General features: G+C 48.0%; 2 protein-coding genes across 2 annotated transcripts; both read left to right on the top strand.

The window, feature by feature from the left end:
* Positions 1-4,432: 4,432 nt before the first annotated feature.
* On the top strand, positions 4,433-9,951 carry LOC135805736 (uncharacterized). Its single transcript, XM_065319822.1, has 2 exons — positions 4,433-5,133; positions 8,562-9,951. Exons 1-2 carry the CDS (start codon positions 4,752-4,754, stop codon positions 9,347-9,349), a joined length of 1,170 nt encoding a protein of 389 aa, XP_065175894.1. The 5' UTR covers positions 4,433-4,751; the 3' UTR covers positions 9,350-9,951.
* A 9,550-nt stretch (positions 9,952-19,501) lies between these two features.
* LOC135805734 (uncharacterized) lies at positions 19,502-22,951 on the top strand. The gene is made up of 2 exons (XM_065319821.1): positions 19,502-20,173; positions 21,702-22,951. Exons 1-2 carry the CDS (start codon positions 19,729-19,731, stop codon positions 22,487-22,489), a joined length of 1,233 nt encoding a protein of 410 aa, XP_065175893.1. The 5' UTR covers positions 19,502-19,728; the 3' UTR covers positions 22,490-22,951.
* The last annotated feature ends 88 nt before the right edge of the window (positions 22,952-23,039 follow it).

The following is a 23,039-nucleotide window of genomic DNA, read 5'->3' as shown; positions in this document are numbered from 1 at the left end:
TATAGACTTGATTGATTGGAGAATTCCCCGAATGATGTTCAAACCAGAGGTTATAAAGCAAAAGAAAGGCGAGAACCGCAGGAGTGAGAATAGTAGGAACACAAGGTGTTACCATAAGACAAGCAAGAAGTGTCAAGGTAAAACTATTACACTCTCCCGGCCCCATAGGAAGCCCAAGGTTCTATTAGATAACACAATCCAGTTGGGAGATGCAATTGTGGAAAGGGGAATATTAAATAATCACTCATGCACATGCATAACCACATTGAAGTGTAATCCAACTCAACTTCATCACTCTCACAAGGAGATGACGCAAAACTATATCAGTCTATAACATAATTATTAACTATCTCAGTAAGAGATGCATATGGCTCAGCCCAGTTAGATCAAGGCTGCTGTCGTTGTGAGGCTAGATAGTTCTGCAGCGGTTTAATATTCCGACCAGACTCATCACATAGGTTGCCAGCGGGCTCCCACGTAGCTTCGCTGCTGGGGTAACCCTTCCAATGCACCAGGAAGTGTTGCTCACCACTGCGGTGTCGGTGATTCAAAACGGCTTCGACAACATAGCGTGTGTGTCCATCTAGATCTGTGAAGGGCGGAGGCGGGGGTTGGTGTCTTCCAGGAATCGTGTTCTCTTCGTAGCGTTTAAGAGCAGTGACATTAAACACGGGATGGCAGCGAAGTTCACGGGGTAGTTCCAAGCGAAAAGCATTCGCTCCAATCTTAGCCTGGATACGATACGGACCAAACCACTTGGGTTGCAACTTCCGAGAGGGCTGGCCACGAGCTTCCGGGGTCAGTAGAAAGTCTCTGTAGACAAGAACGCTATCACCAACCTTCAAATCACTGGGCGTTCTCGTCTGGTCTGCGTATAGAGCTTGCCTTGCCTGGGCGTCGAGCATTGCATCTCGAGCTATCCTTAGTGCGGCTTCCTGCTCATGAAGCCAATCGACCGAATCACTCCCTTCCCCTCCCGTAAGAATGAATTCGGGCGGGGACTTAGGGTCAAACCCATAGTTCAGATAGAACGGTGTATTAGCTACAGATGACTGTTGTGAACTATTTATTGCAAACTCGCAGAGTGGTAGAAGCGAATCCCAATTGTCCTGTCTCAAGTTCACAAATGCTCTTAGAACATCTCCCACTTGCCGGTTAACTCTCTCTGTCAAACCATCCGTTTGAGGGTGGTTAGCAGTGCTGAATGCCAATTTAGTTCCTAGCTGAGAGAATACTTCTTTGAAAAAAAGCTGCAGTGAATCGTGGATCGCGATCGGAAACAATGGTCGAGCTCAGCCCGTGCAGACGAAACACGTTTTGAATGTACAGTTGAGCGCTGCCCTTAGCATCAATCTTCGAGTTTGTTGGAACAAGATGTACGCATTTCGTAAGTCGGTCCACAAAGGTGTAAATTGCGTCGAAGCCACGAGAAGTAAGGGGCAATCCAACAATAAAATCCATTGAGATATCCTGCCAAGGACTATTAGGTATTGGAAGTGACTGGAGAAGCCCTGTTCGTGGCTGACCTCCCTTCGTTCGCTGGCAGAGATCACAGGTTTTGACAAATCTCTTGATATCGAGACCCATTCGGGGCCAGTAGAAAAAACGTGCTAGGCGGAAGTACGTTCGATCACGACCCGGGTGGCCAGCCGTTGCACACTCATGGTGTTCTTGAATGAGCTTTAACCGGACACCGCACTGTGGTATGCACAACCGGTTATTGGGGGATGCCTTGAGGTACAAGCGATCAGTGGATTCGTCCCAATAATAGCGATCATGCAAATTATCTCGGAGAGAATGCTTCAATCTTTCTATGATGGGAGTTAGCTCTTTATCTCTCTGGTAGGCATCTGATATTGTATTGGACACGTCATCATTCATTGCTAAAGCATACTCAATAGCATTCAAACGTGGTACTGCATTCTCCACGAGGTTACTCTCATGGAGATCTGGGCGACGCGAAAGGGGATCTGCAGGGTTCTCTCTGCCGGGTCTGTGACGGACTGTGTAGTCATAGTCAGCTAGGAATTCAACCCATCGCGCCTCTCTCTTTGTAATGCTTGGTTTTGTTTTCAGATAAACTACCGCCATGTTGTCTGTAATGACCTCAAAGTGTTGAAAGAGGTAGATGCGCCAGGTCTTTAGCGCAAACACTACGGCCAATGTTTCTCTTTCTGTAGCTGTATAATTCTGTTCAGCAGCAGACAGATTTCGGCTAGCATAAGCCACTGGATGCCAGGCATCTTCCTCTAGTTCTTGGAGAAGAACACATTCCAAGGCGAAATCGCTTGCATCTGTTACCACTCTGAATGGTCGGTTCACATCAGCCAGCCGCAATAGGGGCGCATTCAACAAGGCATGCTTTAGCGATTCAAAGGCATGTTGCCGAGAGCTGTTCCACGATTCACTGCAGCACACCTTGTGTTCCTACTATTCTCACTCCTGCGGTTCTCGCCTTTCTTTTGCTTTATAACCTCTGGTTTGAACATCATTCGGGGAATTCTCCAATCAACCATCCTCTGCTACCAGTGTAACAGTATAGACTTGATTGATTGGAGAATTCCCCGAATGATGTTCAAACCAGAGGTTATAAAGCAAAAGAAAGGCGAGAACCGCAGGAGTGAGAATAGTAGGAACACAAGGTGTTACCATTAGACAAGCAAGAAGTGTCAAGGTAAAACTATTACAGAGGGAGTGTGTGTGTGTGTGTGTGTGGTGTGCGCGCGCGTGTGTGTGTGCGTGCGTGTGTGTTTCTCACATTGTCACTTCTATGCATATTATACCTGCTTCTCTGTGGTCGTGTATCTACTACAGTAGATATAGCCGAAGCACAAAAGAGATATAGCCGAAGCACACAGCAGGAGCAAGATCTGATGTACGGTAAGTATCAAGTATTGCTCCTGTGGAGTGGTTTGGCTATCTATTATGTTGTACTACTGTTGTCTGAGATATGATAGAGAGAAACAGGCACTCAGAGAGGGAGAGAGAGACAATAGAGAGAAAGAGATAGATAGATGGGGATAATCCCTGAAGAATATACTACTAATAGTACCGTACCTACATTTGTACAAAGAAGGAGTATACAATGAAGCTCAGTTTAGCTCAGTGCTAAGCGGAGTCGAGGACGTTGTGCGATTCTCTTGTACACTGAGGCTGGTTGCCGAATGCCCAAAACCACCTGACGCCGTCATGACCACCGGGGGAAAACGACGCCTGTTCGACATTCCGGACCCGTTCCTCGTCATTCCTTCGTTTTTCCTGTTCATGTCGGCAAGAGTACATGTACTCTTGATGTCGGTGATAGACAGTGGCCAGTACAGTGCCGTGGTGCAATGCGGTTCGAGCCAGCATGACGGTTAAACACCCACGCATCAATGAGTGTGTGCTCGAAACGACTGCCCCACTTGCCACCACTGGCACCAGTATCGAGACGTGCCTGGCAGCTCGTCCTATCGGTGTGTCTACTCTTATCTATGGAAAACCGCCAACTACCATGACTACTGGGCACGATAAGAGATGGCTCACAGAGGCGGTCACCCCCCCCCCCCCCCCCCACACACACACATAAAATTAATAATAGTCATGGTGACGGCAGCCGCTGGCGCATGCGCTGGGGCATTTATCATGATTATTATTTTTTGTAGATCAACATGACTGTACAAAATGTAGATCTAGTAGTAGTACAGTGGTCCCTCTATAAGGCCAAGTAAAAAAAAAAGCTAGATGATCGTCCCCGTCCGCCCCAGTTTTTGTCAGCGCCCCAAGAAATATTTTATTTTTTAAATCGTGAGTTTTTGCCGAAATCGTTGGTTTTTTACCGATCGCGGATGCAGGAAACATGTGCACGCTTTGTTTAATACTTTCTTTACTATATGGACCACATACTACTAGTATATCACAACGTCAGTATCGATCTGCTGAAGAAAGAAAAAGAAAAAAAGAAAAAAAAAGAAAAAAAGAGAAAAAAAACCTTGATGTTGTTGTGTACACTGTGTGCATGAGAGGGTAAAAAGTAAAAAAATAAAAATAAAATCCTCCCGCCCTCCCCGATTTTTCCAAAAAAAAGGACGATCATCTAGTAATTTTTTTTACTCGGCCTAATCCGGCACCATTTGTGCCACGAAAATCTGCTGGAATATTAGGGAGGGTGCTGGATTAACAAATCTGATTTACTGCTGCAATGATTATGTGCATGAAGAGGACATTTTGGCTACTGAAAATTGTGCTGGTTTATCGAGGGTGCTGGATTATAAAGTGCCGGATTAGAGAGAGACGACTGTATATAGTAGATAGATCTCAAGACAAGTACTGAAGTAGATCTACTGGCAGTCCGACATAAAAAAGCGACATTCCATTCAGTACATGTATACAGGACCTGCAGATCTATTAATAATATTATTACTACTGATGTTACCAGCCACTGACAGTCTGCCCAAAAACATTTTGAATGATTTCCCATTTCCAAAACGTAGCGCTTTCTTTAGCGTTCCTTGGTGACGATGAGGTGTTGGGCCATAGTCATAGATGGCGTAGTATTAGTGGAAGTGAGACTCTACTAACATGGTGGAAGGAACTACAAGTAACGTTAATTAATCTTGACTGTACCTCCAGTAGGTCAGTCGCTGCATGCCTAGTACTAGTAGTAGTAAGACATCGCGACGTCGACAGGGAAAGGGTACGTTACTATCTTCCCATCACAGTGCATTTTTTTGTTTTGATTTTGGTAAATCTACTAGCAGCCTGCACGAAAGATGGCCGAAGCTGTGGCCGATCGTGTTTACCAAGACGCTAATAGCGATGACAAAATATCTCGGGCCGTGGAAAGAGTAAAATTCGCGCAGCAAGTATTACAACTCGCGGATTCTCTGGACAAAAAAGAATCTCTGGCAAAGGAGGTGAAAACAGCTGTGGATCATGCTGGCAAGGGTGTGGATGTGTCTAGTTTCAGCAAGAACGCGGACTTGTTGTACCGCTTAGCACAAGATGGTCTGCTGCATAACGATGGCAAGTATGTTCGTGTGCGTGAGTGTCTTGCGCGCTTGGCAATGGAGTCTAATCAAGGAGAGCTGTACATGTACAAGTCGAGGAAGCAAGCATTGGATGATCTCTATGCTATCCATAAACAGCCTGCCGGTAAGGGCTAGGTGAGCCGAAATAATTATTATATTTGTTTCAGGTCCGAAATACTGGGTCAAACAGTCTTATATCCGAACTTTGCCAAGTACTGCTGACATGATAAAAATTTAATTATAAAATGGTGACTCTGAGGTAGTCTTGTCCAATGAAATCCGATCACATGAGATGAGTCGGCGCCCTGCACCAGTGCACAGCCCAGTGCTCACTGGTCTGGGGCTGCACAGCGATCATATGTCTGGTAGAGCCCCGGTTCAATGGCCTATATTACATCTGCGCCTGTCAGTCTGTGTTCATTGGGACCCTTTCGTTCCACTCAGGAGCGGAGCGTGAACTCCGGAACGGCAGCAATGGAAGCAGCCGATGGTCCTACAGGTCACACGAGTCTTCTTTTGGCCAAAACGTCATCCGCGAAAACGAATTAGACTGAGAGTGACAGGTCTTCATTACAGCCTGGCATTACTGTACCATGACCATCCCCAGCTGTCAGAAACAGGAGACTAGTATGGTAGTCTGGTAGATGTGCACTGGCCAAGCGGCGTAGTGATGTAGGATACCTTTTTTAAAGTCATTACAGTAATGGCCAAGATCCCTGGCCAAGAGGCGCATCAGTATAGAATGCCTTGCCAAGAGACGCCCGCCGAAGTTGGGCATTGTGAAGAGGCATGTTGTGCATTGGTTTGGGTACTAGCACTTGAGCTGTCAGATGCCAAAACCGACCATATCACGAGAAAAAAATCATATCTGTGTTAGTGGTACTATCGGAATGCCAGGAGCATCAGGAGTAGTATGCAGAAAACTAGAGTTGATTTGGTCCAGGGGAAGTAAAGTTATAGCCTCTACAATAGGAGACCATTACAAATTGCATCTCAATTTTGGGTGCAATACCAAACAGTTGTTTCACCTTCTTTGGAGAGTGTTTTCTGTTTCCTTTTGACTGATTTCCACAAACTTGGGCTTTCTGGAAAGTTCTGGCGGCAAGCAACCCGTTGGGACCAAATTCGATAGCAAATAAAGCACCAGCGCAACAAGCTAGAGACATCGCTTCAGCGCTGGACTTGCACCGCCCCGCGAAAACCGCTTGCCATTTTCATCTCCATTATCCCAGGACGCCCAATTTTTTTCGTGAAGATGCAGTGAGAGCTTCCCAGACGTCTGAGCCTGTTGCCGAGATCGTAGATCGCTTGAAAAGGGGGAAAGCCCAAGTCTGGAGTCTTTGATTCACGCATAGAAATGCAAAATGCGTGACGTATCTTGCAGGCTTCATATCTCGGGAACGCAGCATCTTGCCGCGATCGCGCTTGCTGCATGCGCTGGATTCCTTGGAGTTTTCTCTTCGATTTACATACTTGGATTGTCCCGAACGACCGCTATTTGACTGAAATGCGACGATTTGAAGCTTGGTTGTCCGGGCGCACCAGTGCGTAAACTCGCCAACTTTCAAGTGCATTTTTCTGCACTGTACAGTGTTTGCGATAAGGTCGGTCTTGTCATCTGACGGCTCTCTTGATAGCGTATAGTAGAACAGAGTCTCCCTTTTAGCAGAGAGGGCGATAGACGCATGGCTAATACGCATCTATCAGCATTGGTAGATCTGATGAAAAATTGACCCTCGAGGTTATGCTAAAACAGATAGCTTTGGCAGGGAGAGGCTTGACCTATTCCCGGCACATCCTGATTTGGCAGTGTTAACCCATTGAAGGCTGCAAGGCCTTGCATCTTCTTTATGCAAAATGCTAAATTGGAGCCAATGGCAAGCTCCACAACTATCGTAAAGTACCGTTGATCCGCCCCCCACGCCATGTCGCTTCCCAGCTGGATTTTCAGCTGGGGGCGGGAATTAAATCAAGGCTGTCAAGTGCAGTACGATGTACAACAACGTAGAGGATCAGACTCGATGTGCTGGATTGTGCATATTTTCATCCTGGATTGGCACGTATTGTGTACAGCAGTGCATGCGTCGGTTCAACATCGTATTTCGTTGTATACGCCGAAGTCGCTTCACAGGTAGAAAATCGACAGGGGGCGGGCATTAGAGAGGGAGCGGATCAACGGTACTTTACGGTATATGATCCAGGCAGCTGGGTTTTTGAACTTTGGGGAAATGGTAGATCGCTATCCCAGTTTTGGAGCTGTGCAATTGTGTGGTGACGTGGTGCAGCGCGTATAGTGCACATGTTCAGTGCTGATGGTGTCATTGTGTCTGATGGTGTCATTGTGTCTGATGGTGTCATTGTGTCTGATGGTGTCATTGTGTCTGATGGTGTCATTGTGTCTGATGGTGTCATTGTGTCTGATGGTGTCATTGTGTCTGATGGTGTCATTGTGTCTGATGGTGTCATTGTGTCTGATGGTGTCATTGTGTCTGATGGTGTCATTGTGTCTGATGGTGTCATTGTGTCTGATGGTGTCATTGTGTCTGATGGTGTCATTGTGTCTGATGGTGTCATTGTGTCTGATGGTGTCATTGTGTCTGATGGTGTCATTGTGTCTGATGGTGTCATTGTGTCTGATGGTGTCATTGTGTCTGATGGTGTCATTGTGTCTGATGGTGTCATTGTGTCGCACCACTGATCTCTGTCTAGTGAACTGGAAGCCTGTACACTTTAAAAACTGCTGATACCAGCTGGTTGTTTTTGTTGAAATCTTGTATTATCACATGGAAGTATGTGCGTGGTCCGGTATGCCGCAAACATATGGGACCTTGTTCTAAAGATCAGCTGCCTGTAAAGACCGCCTTTGCTCTCACCGTGGGGTGGTCGCTGAGACCAGGTTTTACTGTACATATACTGTATGTGTGTGCATGTTGCGTGGGTTCGTGTGTGTACTCCATATCTAAATCAGGGGCGTTGGAACCGCACCGGCCGGGGCGGCCATTTCGGCCGGTTTTTTTTTTTTTTTTTTTTTTTTAGCACACTGCAACAAAGCGCGATGATCTCAGCGCAAACGTGGCAAATCCTTGCCCCGATCGTGGTTTGTTGCAGAATCAAAAGTCCATGTACACTGAAATGGCACCAAATGCCTGGGAATGCTTGCAATTGGCTTCAATTTTTGAATTTTTTTCCCGGGGGAGGGTAATGTTTGTCCCCGATCGTAGCATCTTCTTGGTTTTTTGCAGAATCAAAAAGTCTTTCATTGTAGTTACCGTACACTGAAATGGCACCAAATGCCCGGAAATGCTTGCAATTGGCTTTAATTTTTGAAATTTTTTCCCGGGGGAGGACTCCCGGACCCCCTTCCATGGCCGCCCCACCTCCAAAGTCGTTCCGACGCGCCTGTAGATGTACATGTATGAGTACGTTCAAGAATGCACATCGGCGTACGCAATCCCATCACACGGTTTGTGTCTAGTGCTGCCAGTATCTTCGCCGTTGGCGCTGGGCTGTCTGAGGTCTAAGCGACTTATATGTATTATGTGTTTTACGCAGGGGATGGAAGTCAACAGGGCAAGCATGAACTCAAGTGCTTTCCGATGATGACGAAGGAGCAAAAGCGCCGAGGTTATTCAATTATCATCAATGTCAACACATTTGATAGTAAAGACGCACCCGACCGGCCAGGATCCCGCGATGATGCCATCAAGATGAAAAAGTTAGCTGAATGGTTGCAGTTTGAAGTTCCCGATGACTGCTATGAGGAAGATGCTCAAGGAAACATTCTGGAGATATTCCAATCCAAATTGAAAAGCATGGCGTATGATCCCAAGTCGGATTGGCTGATGTGCTGCTTCATGAGTCACGGTGCACAAGATAGTCTTATGTCCAGCAACGGCAAACTAGTGCACATACACCAACTTTTCAATGCAACTCGAGACCCGAGCCTTGCTGCATTGAGCGAGTCCTCTCTGCCGAAGATATTTATTCTGCAGGCATGCCGCGATCAGAATAAGCCGGACATCCCGCCAGCTCCCGTTTGCGAGGTGGAGCTCAGCAACATGCTGTACATGTATGCAACCAGATATGGAGAAAAGGCATTCCGTCTTGACAACGGTTCACCCTATCTAGGGATACTTGACAAATGCCTAAGGGAACTGGTGCCACAGCACGTACCCTTGCACGACATACTGACGGAAGTGTACAAGATTTGCGAGGAAAAGCGCCTGCGTACTAGGGTGGGGAACGGAGTGGAGGAAGTGCGTCAGAGACCGTCTTTTGTGGTAGAGATGGGCTGCAGCATTCAGCTAGACTGGCCTGATCGAGTACGCCGAGACCCATAGTCAAGACTGGCCTGATCGAGTACGCCGAGACCCATAGTCAAGCAAGTGTACAATATTACGTGCGATACAGCAGTAGGCCATGCTGCAAAGATGTATAATTATTTGAACAGTACCTAGTCATGGCAGTGCAACGATATTGTACTTTTAAGTACCCGCACCATTGGTAGTGACAAGGGCATTGGTAGCAGCTCCATAATAATAACACCAACTGAGCTGCACGTAGTGACTTTGCATGTGCACAACTAGCTAAAGACGTGGACAGCGAAGAAAACAGTGGCAGCCTCTGTGGCTATCACAAGGACCTCTCAGATTAATTATTAGAGTGAACACATCGATTGCCATTGCCAGTGGTCATTTTCTCACTCTCATCTGCCTGTGAGAAGCTTTTTTTCAGTAGTATAACTTTATAATAGATCATCTTTCTTACAACTAGGATAGTTTGGACATTATCTTACTACTTCTTTGGACTAGCAATAATGTACCTCTTATGACGTCGAACACTTTTGCACTTTCTTTCTGTTGCTTTCCGTTATTTATTTTTAATTTATCTATTTTTTTAAACAAACGGCGAGGAGACAACAATTTGATAACCGCAATCAGTATTTTTTTTAGTTCTAAAATACTGAGAAGAAGGATGCACTTCAGGTTCTTGAACATCTTGAAAGTTTTCACTAGTATACATGCATGCCTTATCATCAGGTGAAATACAGCTATATTACTAGCTATATGTAGGTTGACTCTGTTTCATTCCTTGGAAATCTTGGGGGGGGGGGGGGGGGGGGTTAACTCGTTTCTTCTTGCTTTGCTGACCTTGCCTCAACAACAACAACAACAAAAGTTGAAATCATTAGGCAAGGACTGGCTAGATATGGTACATGCTTTGCACAGGGTAGACCTGCACGACAGTTCCAGCAACATGAGCTCCTGGGCAGACCAAAGTGGCAAGGATTAGGTGAACACAGATGATCCATGGTGGCTTCTGTGCAGTCAATACTAACCCCTGGGGATCTTCGCAATGGTCTTGGAAGTTGGAAGCCCTTTTCACGCCACCCTTGCATGGAATGCAGGGGCCTATTGTGTAGTACTGCAAGTTGTGTGTGAGGGAGGCAACATTGGTGGGGCTGGGAAGCAAGAGTGCCTGGTGATGGAGGAGCCCCTGGGCGAGCTCTAGCTGTAGTTCTCCCCGTCGACGTCACCCTCACACTGTCCTATTTGCTCAGCCTGGTCTGTAAGACTGTAACCGGTTATGATGTGGAGAACTACCGGTATCAGTGACATGTCGCCTGGGCTGTGTCCAATAGCCGGCTTTCCCACCGCGGCCATAATCAACTCATCGTATCCCAGACTTTGTGTTGTTTTTGGGACTTTCCAGGCTGGGGACAGTTTTGGCCAAAATTTCATGAATGTAATATTCTCTTCAAATTCTGCGGATGTGTAGAGAGTCGTCTTTGGGAGTCATTCTGGGAAATAAGAATGGGAGTTCCACGGGTTATACTACTGTTCGAGTGGTCCAAAGGCCAAGGAGTGTTGCTATTTTGCCCGAAGTTCCGATGTTTGAACCTCAGTTTCACAAGAAACGCGTATGGGGATCCCCAAATTTTATCGCAAATTCAGAATCAGCATGGTTTTCTCCGTTAGTTCACCCAAACTGAGCGAAATATTACATTGTGAAATTTTGGTGAAAAGTGACCATAAACTCGTGTGACAATGGCTGAAACTGTAGCGAACTACATCAGGGAATTGTCATTCGTCAAATACCGGTATTTGACGACTCCCTGAACTACCAACCGCCTTTCGCCTGAAGTCATGCAAGAGATCAAAATTAATGTTCTTTGTCGGCCATGATGGGTAGGCATTTCCCATATCGGCCCTATTTTTTTGCCTACCGTATTTCCCTGATTATAAGTCGCACCCCCATTTCAGGTTGTAGCCATAATTATTGATTATATCTATTGGCTTCAGTAGTAAGTCATGCTCGATTGCAAGTCGCACCCCCTTTCCCACCCTTGAAGTCTTATATAAAGATGCGACTTATATTCGGGGAAATACGGCTTTTCGATCGGCTGGGAGAATGTTCAAATTCGGCCGCATACTATGAGCCCCAAAGTCAGAATTCGGCTCAAAGCAGTACTTGAAGTTATCGCTTGCATTATAGTTTTACTATGTTCACATGCCCATTTACATGCATACTATAGAGGCACTGAGACATCGAGTTTCGGCGATTTCTTGACCGCAATTGATTTCGGCGTCTTTTCCTGCTGACCGATCTCAGAACTTGATGCCTAATATCACAGCCACCATTCGCAGTATAATGGTTACAGAAATACGAGGGCTAGATACGAAAATCAGGAATTCCAGCCCTGGAGAATTTTCAAATGTCCTTTAGGAGAAACCGAAACTTAAAGGGGAAGTTAAGGCAAAAATTAAAATTTCACCAGTTGTAGTCTTCGGGGTGCTGAGTCGAATGGTCTTGGTCCGAGGAAGCTGAGACGCTTCCTTCCTACTTGAATCCCAATCGAACTCGCGCACTTCCACCGAAACTGGGTGACTGCGCCCTACTAGATGGGGATTTGTATGCAAAATGTCACTAAAAGCGCCATTTCGTTCTTATAAAAGCACGGATGACCGCGATTGGCCCATATGTTGTAGTCTTTTGGACGCTGAGTCGACTGGTTTTGGTCCGAAAAGGCTGCGAAGCAGCGTTCCTCCTTTATTCCCAATCGAACATGGTCGAACAAGTGGTCACGTGCTGCTGCGTACACCAGTCACCTGGTCACCGTGCCTGCAGGGTACAACTTACTAGCCTGTTTGACCTTTTTTGGGTGCAGTCCTGTCACTCGAGTTGAACTCGAGTTGAACCTTGGTGTGAAAGTTGTCGCCTGCTGGCGTGGTGACCAGGTGATTTGGGCACCCAGGAGCACGTGACCGCTTCTTCAACCATGTTCGATTGGGAATAAAGGAGGAACGCTGCATCGCAGCCTTTTCGGACCAAAACCAGTCGACTCAGCGTCCAAAAGACTACAACATTTATTTATTTATTTATTCAACATCTCCTGGCCCGTCCGAAGACTGCCAATAAACATGAGAGGTCAGGTGATAGCCAACCACGGCAAGCTAAAAGGGAAAAAAAAGAAAAAAAAAAAAAAAGAAAGATGCTGTCAGAGAGGGAAAGGAGATAGGGAGAGAAAAAGAAAGGGAGGCACATTAATAATACATGGGATCACTTCGGATGAGACAGTGTGGAAAGCTGGACTGTGAATTTCCTGATATCCTGGCATGTCTTAATGCTAGTAGGCAGGTTAGACCAAAGGGAGTATGCTGAGAAAAAAGGGGATTTCAAAAACAGAGAGGAACTAGCTCGGGGCAGTGATAAGGCATTGCGTGTTGGTCTAGTGGTAACAAACCAGTTGTACTTGGCAATATGTTTCGGGACTTGGGCTAGGAAGATTTTTTGCACAAGGATACAAAGATGCTGCTGATGTCGGGCAAGAAGAGGGTGCGTGGAAGCAAGTTTATAAAGACAAAGGGAGGCAAATGTTTGGTCTTTTCGAAACAGAATTTTCAGAAGCAAGCGTTGATGTACCTCCAGTCTGTGGAGTAAAGTCTGAGACAACCCGCACCAAGCTATATCGCAATAGTCAAATATAGGCAAAATGTACGACCTAAAGAACAATTTTCTGCAGTTATCATTCAAGTGTTGGCAGTGGGGTTGTAGCATACCTAAGGACGCACTCGCACGCTTGCACACAGACTGGACTTGTGGAGACCAGGAGAGTTGGCGGTCGAGAATAACGCCCAGGTGCTTGTGCTCGTTAACAACTTTAATAGGTGTACTATTTAGACCAGGAAAATACAGAAGTTGAGTGGGGGGCGAGGGAGAGAAGAACATGGCCTCGGTTTTGGCGAGGTTAGGCTTCAGTTTCCAGGTTTCCATCCATGTTACTGTAGCGTTGACCCCGGACTGCATGGAGGCCGTGAGGTTGTCTGCCGAGCTGTCGGAGCACATCAGAGCAGTGTCGTCAGCAAAAAGACTTACATTTGGTACAAGGGCTGGCAAGTCATTAACGTACAGTAGAAATAGGAGCGGCCCAAGTATGGACCCCTGGGGTACCCCAGACACGACTAGTAATGGGTCTGATAGGGAGGTAGATACTCTGACAGTCTGGTGGCGGCAGGAAAGATAGGATGAGAGCCATTGCAGGGCTGGACCGTGTACCAAGAAGACGGACTCTAGCTTTGCAAGCAGACCACGATGCCAGACGGTGTCGAAAGCTTTCGCTAGGTCAAAGAACACGATGCCAACATGCCGCCTGAGGTTCCGCTGGGTGTAGATGTCTTGTACTAGACGTGTTAGTTGGAAAGTTGTGGAGTCTCCACGGCAGAAACCGGATTGAGATGGTGAAAGCGCTGGGGTGACGTGGCAGTACAGAGACTCAAAGAAAATACGTTCACAGACCTTGGACACAGCGGGAAGGAGAGAGATTGGTCTGTAGTTGCCAGCCTGAGAGCGTTGGCCTTTCTTATAGATCGGGACGATAACAGCAGATTTCCAGACGGACGGAAATACTCCTGTACGATATGACATGTTAAAGAGCAGGCACAAGGGATAGGACAGAGATGGCGCAAGCCATTTGAGAACCTCATTGGGTATGCCATCTTCGCCAGGGGACTTACAATTCTTCAGGAGTTTGAGGTGCTTACAGACGGTAGCAGTCGTGGTAACGACGCGTGTGAGTGGTGCGCTAAGTTCAGGGGCTGGGGACAGCGATGGAATGACCCAATTCGGATCTTCCGGAATGCCGGATGAAACAAACTGCTTGTTCAATGTGTCTGCAATCGCCTTCACATCGTGCTGGCGGTTGCCATGGGAGTCCGTCAGGTACTGGATTGGCGCGCGGGAGGTCCCGCGGCACTGGTTGCGAATGAATTGGTGGAGTGATGGGCGATCGGGGGAGGAGAGTGTTGCAGAAAGAGAGTTTAGAAAGGAGCGGTGTGAGGTACGAGAAAGGTGCTTGACGAAGTTGCGTTGAACTCGGTAAGCCTCCCGGTTAACCGGCGTTGGGAATTTCTTGTAGATGCTGAAAAGATCACGCTTGCGCTTCACTTCAGATACGAGGGACCGTGTCACCCATGGGGGACTAGATGTCGAGGATGTTGGGTTGGAATGTTTCCGGTTGTTGTAGCCGATAGCAAAGTTAGAGAGGTGCTGTTGGAACCCTCGTTCAAGGACGGCTGCAAAGTGATCTACCGCGGCGTCAACAGTTGGAGAGCCTTCTGGTTGCAAAAACGACCAGTCGTGGCAGGAGAAATCAGCGTTCATAGAGTCCCAGCACTGAGAGGGAACTCGACGGAAGCGATATGGGAACGGTTTGCGAGAAGGAAGTGGCAGGTCTGGATCCGAGGGCAATGAGACGGCGAACTGGCATGAAACCATGAGATGGTCCGAGGAGCCAAGAGCGCAAGCTGTGTGAACGTCCGTCGCCAGCAGGGGTTGGTTCGTGAAGACAAGGTCTAGACATGACTGTGTTCCGGAAGATGTTGTGTGCGTTGGACTCTGCACCAGCTGATCCAAACCGAAGCAGGTAAGGGTGCGAAAAAGTGCCGCCCCAGCAGGACACGTTAAATCCGATGGGCACCACCGTTTGTGCTTACTGTTGAAGTCCCCAGCCATTATGACATGGTACGATGACATGGGAACGGTTACCAAAGCACTAGCTAGCATATCACAGAAGTGGTCTATTTCCGTGGTTTTGACTGAGGGCGGACGGTAGGTACAGCAGACGAGGATGGGTGTCGGGGAGCCTAAGATTGGGTGAAGCTCAACCCATACGGATTCACAGGTCGGACGAGCAAGGTCGTCGCGAACTTGGACTCTTCCGAAGCGATTTTGCCGGACAAGAATCGCAACTCCACCATATCCTCTGGTTGCCGTACCGGATTTGTTATCATGAGGTGGTCGGTCGCGACGAAATGTGGTATAACCGGAGATGGTGAGCGCTATGCTTGGATTTAGCCATGTTTCATTTAGACAGATGACATCAGGTTTGTTGAAATCAGCAATGACAGACAGTTCGGCAGATTTGTTAACGATTGAGCGGCAATTTACGGAAAGCAAGGTCAGTTTACCCTGGCAAGGGGGGAAGTAGGGCCGAGCCAGTGGATTCAGCTGTGGTCGCGCCATCATGCTGAGCCTGAGGAGAGGACGTTGTTTGCCTGGTTGGCATTGCTGGTGTCAAAACTGTCCGCGGCAAAACGCCAGGGCCTAACCGTGTGCGAAAGAGCATCCGGCCATAACCCTTTGTCACCGACTGTGTTCTCATCAGCTGCCTCGACGGTCACCCGTGCGTAGGCAGTTCTGAAGTGCTTGGATGCAAATATGACACCTTCCTGAATCTGCACTCCTCGGGCAGAGCACCATTCAGCAATTGATGATGCGGAGCAGTGTGGCTGCACGTTGCCAACGTAAAACACTTTGCGTTTGGCCCGGGGTGATGCCGTGAGGTCTACTGCCGGCTCGCTATCACGAGCCGGCTTGGTGTAGCGGGATGTTTCCACCCGCCTTGTTATGCTTTGAGCTAGCTGGGACTGACTACTAGTATCTGCCGCGTGCCTTTGTCTCTGGGCGGCTCGAGTGCGTCTGCCCTGGTGTTCCTGCCATTCATGTACTTGTTGTTCAGTATCGGTGGACCTACGGGATGCATCCAGGCCTGCTGCGGGGCTGGAGCTACGACTTGGAGTAGTGCTGGACCTACGGGATGCATGCACGCCTGCTGCGGGGCTGGAACTACGACTTGTAGTAGTGTTGGGTTGTGGCACACGCGTTTCTCCTGGCAGGCTGCCACTGCCGGCGTGTGTACCGTACGTTGGTACAGACCTGCCCGTTGTGGTGCTGAGCCTCGCACGTGCACTTGCAGTTTGTGTGGCGGTTCCTAGTACTACGTCGCTGTACTGGTGTGGCATGGCGTGCTGTGTGTGTACGCTAGTATCTCGTAGGTCAGCCATTTCCCGCCTCAGCTGTTGAATTTCAAGCTTCAAGGAAGCAATTTCATCATCTCTTCCCACCCTAATTGCCACTATTTCTTTATTCAGGTCCATTATTGTCGAGGACAATGCGGCCAAAGCAGTCGTGACATGTCCTATACCGGTCATACCTTCCAGGATGGGGTGGGACCCAATCCCCTCCTTCCGGAGCGCTCCCACCAGGTCGGGCCGTGAGAAGGAGTCCGCTTTCGGGATGCCAGTCCGGGTGGCCAGGTTTTGTAGACAGTCGAACGTCAGAAGGGCCAGGTCGACATGCTCATTGGTGGCCATAGTCCGCAGTACAAGTCACAGCTCCTGTAGGTTACAGTTACAGACTCGGAAAGGCTGATAGGAGCGGAGCTCCTAAAACTGCATCCGCACTCGAAAAATTCAAAAATTCACTTCACCATATGGGCCAATCGCGGTCATCCGTGCTTTTATAAGAACGAAATGGCGCTTTTAGTGACATTTTGCATACAAATCCCCATCTAGTAGGGCGCAGTCACCCAGTTTCGGTGGAAGTGCGCGAGTTCGATTGGGATTCAAGTAGGAAGGAAGCGTCTCAGCTTCCTCGGACCAAGACCATTCGACTCAGCACCCCGAAGACTACAACTGGTGAAATTTTAATTTTTGCCTTAACTTCCCCTTTAAGGGGAAGTTAAGGCTAAAATCAAATTTTCACCAGTTGTAGTCCTCGAGGTGCTGAGTCGAATGGTCTTCGTCCGAGGAAGCTGAGACGCTCCATTCCTCCTTTATTCCCAATCGAACTCGCGTACTTCCACCGAAACTGGGTGACTGTGCCCTACTAGATGGGGATTTGTATGCAAAATGTCGCTAAAAGCGCCATTTCGTTCTTATAAAAGCACGGATGACCGCGATTGGCCCATATGTTGTAGTCTTTTGGACGCCGAGTCGACTGGTTTTGGTCCGAGAATGCTGCGATGCAGCGTTCCTCCTTTATTCCCAATCGAACATGGTTGAACTGGCGGTCACGTGTTCCTGCGTGCCAAAGTCACCTGGTCACCGCGCCAGCAGGCGAGAACTTTCACACCAAGGTTCAATTCGAGTTCGAGTGACAGGAGTGCACCCAAAAAGTAAGTTGTACCCTGCCGCTTGTCCACAAAATGTTTTCAATTATTTTTGAATTTTGGTTGGATTTTCGCACTTTGAATTTTTTTGGAATTTTGGCCCCATCAGGTATACTAGTAGTAGAGGCACCAGAACATCGATTTTCGGCGAATTCAGGGTGAAAATCGCATATCCTGCGGAAAGATCGGTGATTTTTCAAAACCACTGTTTTCGGCGAATTTTTCGGCCGGCCGATTTGGGAAATGCCTAATGATAGGTGATCTTGCCCTTGAATGCGGCGCTTCCCACGTCCTTCACAGGCAGTAGCCTTGGTGGATGATACCGGCAGAAATGTTAACAGAATTTGTTACTTTTGCTGGTATGTTTCATGCATCAGGCCCGTAGCAGCCCCATTTAGGTTGGTCCGGCAAGATCCGACTTTGATGCTCCCCTCCCCCATACTCATACATATGCCGGTACATGTACATGACTTTATCTTGCCCGTAAAAGAGCCTGTTACCCCGCCAAAACAAACAAACAAACATGTACATACATTGTACAATGTACAGGTACATGCATGTAATCGTGACCATGCAGAGTGACATAGGGCGAGAAAAGGAAGAAGGACATTCTGCATGAGTCAGGAAAAGGGCATCAGCATGTTGTGTCCGTCCAAACAGAACTTGTTGAAGCCTGTGAAGGCATAGCAACAGTATCTAAATGCATGTGATAAAAGAACCAAAATGTACCTTTGGAGGAGGAGAAAGTGTATTGCAATGGACTATCTTTGGTACAAACCCTATCTAGAAAGAATTGGAGGAAGAAAAGAATCCGAACACGTTTCCGGAAGTACAGAGTAGGAACATTCACGGGCATGCCTGTGCTCATGACCTTCAGCAGGGTCATCATGATTCCTGATGACATGTACAATGTACAATGTAGGTCTACTACCAGCACCAAGAGTCCATAACACTTGCCGGCATGCACTACTATGTAATACCTCTATACTACTTATTGCACACATCATCATCATCATGGATGGACATCCTGAGCTGCTCACATGGGTGAGCCCTTACCTTTTTTTTTTTTTTTTTTTTTTTTTGGCCGAATATTGGTCCGGCAGCTGCCGGACCTGCCGGACCGCCTGCTACGGCCCTGTGCATGTTTGGTATGTGGATAAAGAAAATAGAACAGCATTCAAGGAAGTGTGTGTTGCTCCCTACGTGGGAGCTTGCGCTATTGCTGCCGACTTGAATTCTCACTTGACTGACTCACGACTGCCATCCAGAGCACACGAGAAGCCCATCGAACCTTCCAACCTGCAAGAAAGCACCACTCTCTGCTCAATACACAGTGTTTCGGGAAATTCACCCCTCCTCAGTTGAGCTTGAGTAGGCTGAGGAAGATTGTGCCTGAATAGCTCCACTTATATAGTGCTCTCCAGGCACAAACATCGCCAGGGATACAAACTTACAGAGACGTTCCATTTCCAGCGCGACAAACACCTCATGAACACCAAAATAATAGCAGTGTGAGTCAGTGTCGCTCATGGAGGTGCTGAACAAACGCTGAGGACCGTTGGCCATTCACAACGTTGTTGCCTCCAACTTGAACCATCTAATTCGCAAGCCCGCGCAGGCCGGAACAACAATCGACTGACACTCACGCTGCTATCTGGTGGCCATCATCAGAATAATGAATGTTAAAATCTAACACTAGTATTAGTAACAGCTGTTCTCGCTGATGTGCTAAGTTATCCCCAAGTCCCCAAACTAGCATGCTACGGTACTTACCCGGAGTCCCAGTGCAAGCTATGGTCCGCAGCCTCAGGCCTTGCAGCGATCGCGCGACCTGTCTGAACACACAGGTCACAGACCGTCCGTGCATGTCTAGGGAGTCGCACCAGTGGGTGGTAGACAAGCCACTCCCTAACCCACTACAGCCTAGAAGAGTCTACGAGCACACGTCGAGGACGTTGTTACTCAGTGAGAGCAAGTGTTACTGTGTACATACTACAATGCCATAGTCATGGTTATGACTTATGTACTCTTCTTGAAAGGGATCTCGGTAAATAGCAATACTCCAATAGGTCGCCTTGCTGCGTGGTACATGTTCGGCGGCGTCCCTCGAACTTCCCCCACCCCATCCCTCACTTTTCAGCCAGGGGTATGGGGAATCATCAGTAAAAAATAGTTGGCCGAGTGATCGTTGTCAACTACACACTGCACTACACAGTCTATATCAGACTATACCGGTAGTCAATACTAACTCTTCCTGCACGGTATAAATGAATGAACGAGCAGCTAGCCGCCGCACTCGTCCCTAAAACCGAGAAGAGCAGGGGAACAGAAGCTACAGAGGCCCGAAACATCGGAGTCCCGGTCTCGGTGCATGTAATGTCTGCTCAGACTGCAGGAGGTGCCGATGACAAAATCTCTCGGGCCGTGGAAAGAGTGAAATTCGCGCAGCAAGTATTGCAACTCGCTGATTCTCTGGACGAAAACGAATCTCTGGCGGAGGAGGTGAGAGCAGCTGTGGAACATTCTGACCAGGGTGTGCATGTGTCTAGTTTCAGCAAGAACGCGGACTTGTTGTACCGCTTAGCACAAGATGGTCTACGGCATAACAATGATAACCATGTTCGTGTTGGCGACTGCCTGGAGCGCTTGACGAACGAGACCTACTCGTACGAGTCGAGGGGGGATGCGCTGGATCACCTGTACAGAACCTCTGCAGGTAAGTGGAGTTCGAAGGCAGTCGCACAGAGTCAGTGCCCTACCACGCACGGTGTTTACAGTCACGGCGCGACGCGTGAGTAATGGGCAATCACAAAGCGTGACATTACTGGCCTGGCACCACAGCAACGAAAAAGCAAAACGGTACCAGTGCAGCACAAGAGATACACAAAGGAATTTGTTGTAACTCTGGCAGAGTTTCGATTTAACAACCATGAGCAGAAATATAATACAGTGAAACCTGTCTAAGGAGACCGCTCAAGGGACCTTCAAAATGTGGTCACTGTTACCAGGTGGTCTCCTTATCCAGGGTCGTTTGACTGGAAATAGCATCCCGGGCCGTAGTCCTGGTTACAGTGGTCTTCTGGGACAGGTGGTCGCCTTATCCGAGTGGTCGCCTTGGCAGGTTTCATTGTATGTGCACACAATGATCACGTGGTTGACCCAGTAACTAACCAGTCTGCACCAATAAGCGGTTGTTGCCAACAAGCCACGCTTCCAAAACAGGAACATCAGATTCTGGCGATGGGTCATACATCCCAATGCCATCGAAATATTGAGCGCCTCTCCCCCCCCCCCGATACACAATCATAATGTTGGCATCACGGAGTAGTTCGCAAACCCAATTGGGGACGACTCCCTGACTGGCATGGAGGAGATCGAAGGCTCCCGGAATGAATGCGATATGGGTGGCATATTCAATGTTTACAGTAACACCTGTTCCAATATGAAAATATAGTATCAATTCCAGTCAAATCACCAGGCTGGGATAGCTGGATAAAAAAAAACATTATCAGTCCAATTACCCTGGCCTAAGATGGCCGGATGAGAAGACCAGCGTATACACAGCCCTCATGCACAGGCATGAGGGCCATGTGTGTGTGTGTGGGGGGGGGGGGGTAGCTTGAGCGCCCCGGACCCAGGGCAGTTTCACTGCATGCTTGTATTATCTGTCTGTGGCGGGTGTGTCTGCTTGCCTGCCTGGCTAGTGCAGTGCAGGCTGCAGTGCATGGTGACGAGAGCCACGTGGGGCACTGACAAGCCACAGGTACGGGTTTCTTCCGGATGAAGCCAGAAATAAAATGTTGAAAGGGGCCGGCCGTAAATAACGATTCATGTTCGCAACAAAGTTTCATTGGGAGGAGTGGGAGGGGTCGAGGTGCAGTTCTCTTCATCGGTGAGTGCAAAATATAGGATAGAACAACTTTGAAATATAAGAAAAAGATTGACGAACTGGTCAACGAATATGCGTGTCTATTGTGGAAGGTGTATGACAAGGAATGACAAGATGTTGTTTTGAGAAATCTGTAACTAGTACTCTATACGGATGGTCCCGGAGATAGTGCACACATTTTACCTTTTAAAACTTTTGAGTGTATAGACCGTGCTACAGTGCTGGCAACTGAAAGCCGCGCCGCCCGGGGGGTCGGATTTCAGTTGCCAGCACTGTAGTTCATTCACCTGTACCTGAATTATTTCATTCACGTGTACAGTAACATGTATGTGCATGTAATTCTTGTCATGACTAGGTGTGGCGGGCAAGCACAATGAGGCCTTCCCAATGATGACTCGGGACCAGAAGCGTCGTGGCCATGCCATCATCATTAATACCGAGACATTCCTTGATCCTATGGCAGATCGGTTGGGGTCGCAAGCAGATGTCTCGAGGATACAGAAGCTGGCAGAATGGCTACAGTTTGATGTTTCGTGCCAGAAGGACGCCCAGGGTGACCTCCTAGATGTATTTAAGTCCATACTCAAGGGCCTGGAAGCGGACTATCAGAAATCAGATTGGCTAATGTGCTTCTTCATGAGTCTTGGTGTGCAAGGCCACCTTCTGTCCAGCAATGGCAATCTGGTTTCCATCCAAGACTTGTATGGTGCTGCTCAAGATCCCTTAATCTGCAAGAGTCTGGCTCTTTCCGAGCTGCCAAAGTTGTTCTTTATCCAGGGCAGCCGGACACACACACCCGAGCTCTTCACCGTTGTCAGTCATAGAGCAAAACCACCTGTCCAAATGCGAGGTCAAAATAGTGAAAATACACTGCTGGCATATGCCACGCAGGAGGGGCGTGAGGCTCTGCGTTTTCAATCCCGCAGGGGCTCCCCGTATTTGTACATACTTGATCAGGTGGTACGTGAACTAGCACCCAGGCGAAAGCACTTAGTGGAGATCTTGACGGAGGTCACGCGTAGATGTCAGACTAAGGACATACCAGTAGACACTGAGGATGGAGTAGTTTCCACAGTGTCTCAGACGCCATCTACTGAAGCAGCTGTGAGCAAACACATCTATCTGAACTGGTCTGAAGATTAGACTAACTACACGCAGGCATTGCTCTCTTCTTTCATTTTGTAACCTTTGGACCTACAGGCCACTTACAAAGTAAGGTACTAAGTAAGGTGGCGGTGATGGATACCACCGAATGATGACTTTGTCAACTTTACCTGCATTCCAGATGTTAGCCTCCGGTCGAGCACGCCAAATTCAACCAACAATGGAAAAGTTCATGATCTGAACTGTCAGCAGGAGCAAGCAACACCATGCATTCAAGACACAGCCTATCTATAGCACCATGTCACCCGTTGGGTGCTCTTGATCAAACATTGTTGCAACTTGTTCTGCCAGATTTGCCTCCATTGCACCCAGGCACCATTGACAGTACAATTGCTGGCTGTAACGTTGGAATCTTAATAATAATCATATGAACAAGTTGCATATTGCTCGCATAAAACAAGTCATACGGGGTCATGCATCTGTCAATGATCGTTAGTCTGAGTTGCTTGTTGGTGGTGAGTTGGAGGCATCAGTGAATCGGCACATTCAGAAGCTTGAAGTTTTCCTTGGCTACAGCACATTGGTATTT

This window comes from Sycon ciliatum, chromosome 1 (assembly GCF_964019385.1).
Source record: "Sycon ciliatum chromosome 1, ocSycCili1.1, whole genome shotgun sequence".
Classification (NCBI taxonomy): Eukaryota; Metazoa; Porifera; class Calcarea; order Leucosolenida; family Sycettidae; genus Sycon; species Sycon ciliatum.
Note: the sequence above shows the minus strand (reverse complement) of the source record. Positions and strands in the feature narration are given on the sequence as shown.

What these genes read in the sequence shown, in the direction of transcription:
- LOC135805736 (XM_065319822.1), top strand. Translation starts at nt 4,752, where the DNA reads ATGGCCGAAGCTGTGGCCGATCGTGTTTACCAAGACGCTAATAGCGAT. An exon ending in TATCCATAAACAGCCTGCCG is followed by an intron (nt 5,134 to 8,561) that starts GTAAGGGCTAGG and finishes TGTTTTACGCAG; the next exon opens with GGGATGGAAGTCAACAGGGC.
- LOC135805734 (XM_065319821.1), top strand. Translation starts at nt 19,729, where the DNA reads ATGAACGAGCAGCTAGCCGCCGCACTCGTCCCTAAAACCGAGAAGAGC. An exon ending in CCTGTACAGAACCTCTGCAG is followed by an intron (nt 20,174 to 21,701) that starts GTAAGTGGAGTT and finishes TGTCATGACTAG; the next exon opens with GTGTGGCGGGCAAGCACAAT.